This window comes from Morone saxatilis, unplaced genomic scaffold, assembly GCF_004916995.1.
Source record: "Morone saxatilis isolate NCDOM2014 unplaced genomic scaffold, NCSU_SB_2.0 Contig24, whole genome shotgun sequence".
NCBI classification, from domain to species: Eukaryota; Metazoa; Chordata; class Actinopteri; family Moronidae; genus Morone; species Morone saxatilis.
The window spans coordinates 3,240,647-3,244,382 of NW_023339807.1; the positions used below are offsets into that span (position 1 = coordinate 3,240,647).

General features: G+C 39.3%; 1 protein-coding gene across 1 annotated transcript in view; it reads right to left on the minus strand.

Annotated features, from left to right (window-relative positions):
• LOC118336343 (melanocortin receptor 5-like) overlaps positions 1-3,442 on the minus strand; it is a gene marked incomplete in the record, with an annotated part of 7,531 nt that extends 4,089 nt beyond the window's left edge. The window contains 1 exon segment of the mRNA XM_035672971.1: positions 3,216-3,442. Coding sequence (XP_035528864.1) covers positions 3,216-3,383 — 168 coding nt within the window.
• Positions 3,443-3,736: the final 294 nt, after the last annotated feature.

Here is a 3,736-nt window from a genome sequence, read left to right on the forward strand (position 1 = left end):
AGGACTTGGCCCGGGTTGCATATTTACATCATTAACCACACACAGAGTGCAACTGTAAGCAGCTTTATGATATATTTTACTGTATGTCAAGAACTGTATGTTGCCTGCTATTAAACATAGTTATTAATTATTCTAAAAATTGCAAGGCTTTGTGGTCTTAGTCAGCTCACTGAATGACAACCTGTATTGGGCCCAACCACGGCAGGATGTGCTGTTTTTAGTGATGCGTTACGGTGAAGGGCAGCTTGCGCTCCAACTAATTTCAACCACCTGCTCTTTGCTTTGTCCCTGCAGCTTTTTTGTTGTTTCTTATATTGTTTGCGAGTTTACTGAAATTTATGGGAACCAGTTTTTGTTCAAATTTTTGTATTTGTGAAAAGCCACTACTGACTTTACCCTGTTAAAGGGCATCACCTACAAAGGATGGGCGGGACAGGCAGGTGCAGGTAAGGAAACAATTTCAAGCACTGGGCCTTGTAAAATGAACCACATGACATATGACAATCTGTTGGCGCGGGGTCTGTAGGGGTGCCAAATGTTTCCGGTGGTCCTTAGTGGACACTCCTCACCAACTCCAGAACTTTGCCCTGGACAACATCAGAATTTTTAAGTCTTCATTCGTATAAAAGCTAAATTTGTTGCTCTGTACATCCAGGGCTACTTGGATACATAAATACAATCGATAATAGTTACTATTCAGCCAAGCTAATACAATTGAATTAATAACAGCAGGTTTATTAAACTATAAAGCTTTGTAAAATACAGTTTTCAGACTTTTGAAAAACCATCACTGAAAAGTCCCTTATACTTTGCGTGAAGATATTTTACTAGGCAATTTCTCTTCTAAATGTAACTGCTGAAGCACACCAATGGAAACACCAACAACTAAATTGTGTTCACTTTCCCATTCGTACGGGCCGGGGATGGGGGAGGACCAAAAATCACAAAAACAAACAAAAGTCAAATAAACCAAAATTGAATCATATACCTAAAGCACCTGTTTAAATACGTTGGTTGCGGCATTTTGAGTCCTGTCACTTTGGGATTTACTTTTGATTGTTAGATGTGATGCGTGATCGGGGCAAAGAGTCTGCTATCCAACAATCAACAATTGGAGGACACATGCTTTCAATGGTATCTATACGCGCCCACTACAGTTATATACGAGTACAGTATATAGTCACTTATTACCAGTATCGCTGTCCTAGGGGCACAAGGAGTTGGAGCCGTATCCCAGCATTGAGCTTGGGAAAGGTTGGCGTTGTCCTGGCACACATTGCCATCACAAGCATACACACATATTGGGACAACACATGCTACACCTACAGGCCCAGCTTTCATTTCACCTAACTGGAATGAATGCGGGCAAGAAACACCAAATCCCAACTATCACAGAATCTAGGTTCTGGATTATTTGACACTTTTGCAAGCCTTTTGCTCCAAAGCAGAAGGGAAAGTACAAACATAAAAGAACGATCTTTAGTTTAAATTTATGGGAAAAGGTGCAAATTAACTCTTGCGGTTCTTTTGGAATTTGCCGGTTCTTCAGTGCAAAGTACACTGCTAACAACCTTATCAGCCATTAAGAAAATGCCACCTACGGCTGCCTACAGGGGACCTGTGAGCTTCATTAAAGATCCTGACCTTATCTTAACCTCTGACCCCGCCAGGAACATACACACTAGTGTAATCAGGTGTCTCTAAGCAGGTCCTCTGTCTGTGTGGACCCCAGAGACAACCATTCTTCCCAATTAGCTACATCTATAACATTGGCCACAATTAGAAGCAGTGTGTGAACACTAGCCTTAAACACATCCATCTTGTTCAATTTTCCTGAATAGGACAATTCACACTGATCAATCCTACTGCTGGCATGCGTGCAGCACATGCACACACATGTGTATGGGTCATTGCTGACTGTGAATGCTTTTCAATAGATGCTCAGCACAAGGTCATTAGTTAGGTAACAGTGGGTTATAATAACAATACAAAGAGACAGTGTTTTTAATTTTAGCAAATTCCCTAACAAAATGTCCTAACATAAGTCATCTTCTACATAAATATGTTGTCTAATTTCCCAGAATTGTTGTTAAACATTTTGACCCTGATGACGGCCCTAGATAACCTGGTGCATCGTTCTTGGAAACTGTTTGTTAAAGGGCAGGCACTTACTTATACTATATTTTTATATATTGTATTATACTTATACTATACTTGGCAGGTGATTCCAAGTATCTACCATAGGCAAAGTACTACCGATCAATAAATCATATATTGTAGTCCAACTCTTACTGAACCCTCTATGGTACGCATTATGATGCCAGTTAGGAAAAAAAATGTTTGGAGTGTTTTTATGTCTTAAAATAGATTAAATAAACATAATCTAAAGACGTTTTTGGGGGTTTTGTTGCCTGTAGGCAACATTGTACCATAATGGTGCTAAAGTGAAAAAGAGTTTTTTTTTTCAATTTGAACATGTGTAAAAGATTCAATAACTTCAACAGGTTACAATACATGCCATTTTAAATTGAAAAATATTATAAAAGGAACTATTTTAAAGGGTTTCTTGTCTGAACGTTGCCTGTAGGCAACATTGTACCATTGTGGAACAACCCACTGAAATGAATGTTTCGAAGAGTTGTAATTCTAAGCGTAAGCGTAATTCTTCAAACTATAAATGAACTAATTATCAAAACAAAGATAATGACCATTTGCAAAACAAGAAACAAACTGGTGTCAGATTCAGTGTTTCGATCATGCATCTTCCATTTCAAGCATGTTTCTATCCAGTCCCTGTTTCCTGACATGCGTTGCCATCATTTGTGGTGTTGCTGCTCAATGCTTATGGAACTCCATGAAGCAGTTTTTTTCAGGAGTGAAGCACAGCTAGGTGACACATTTTGTGCACTGCACTTCCACTATACCCTTACATCCAGTATTTGCACCTGCCCTTTTTCTCCACCCAAATAGGTCAATGGTCAGTGTTGTCCTGACGCACAGGTGATGATGGCACTGGCATCTTCATCACTAATTAAGTTTTAGTTAACTATGGCCTACAGAGTAAAGTAATAGTCTGAACTTTACTGCAACAAACATCAAATAGGAGTAGGTTGGGGACCAGTGGAGTAAAGTAATACGCTAACAGTTACAGCAGAATAAAAAAAGGTGTTACAGCAGAATAAAAAAAGGTATCACACCACACTAGCTGTTCATACCTCTATAGCGATGTGAACCTGCTCACATGCTGCAGGTTTGGAAGTGCTGGTCTTGTCTGGTAGCAGTGGAGGGGACAGGGTGTAGTTTTGGTGATAGTAGTAATAAGCCCAGGTGGAGTTACCCAGCATCACCTCCTCTTGGTAGGAGGACTGATCTGATGCATTCATCCCTGCTGCGGCTCTGGTCCAGATCACTGCTGCTCTAATGCGGATGCCATTTCTTCAAGCAGGCTGGAAAACAGATGCCAAAGTAAGACATTACGGTTATTGTGTGAAATACACACTGCCGCTCAGATATGAGTTTTTTCTTCCTTTAAAAAAATAAATAAAAGCTGATGTCATTAGTTTTCACTCACCAGCTTAAATTTATTTAATTAACAATAAACACGTAAAAAAAAAAAATTCTCGTCAAGAACCTGATGAATTACGCAATAAAGAGCAAATTGCAGGTCACATTTTTTTAATGAAATTATTATTTGAAAAGTTTGCCTCTGGCTCCTGCTCAAAAATGACATCATCAA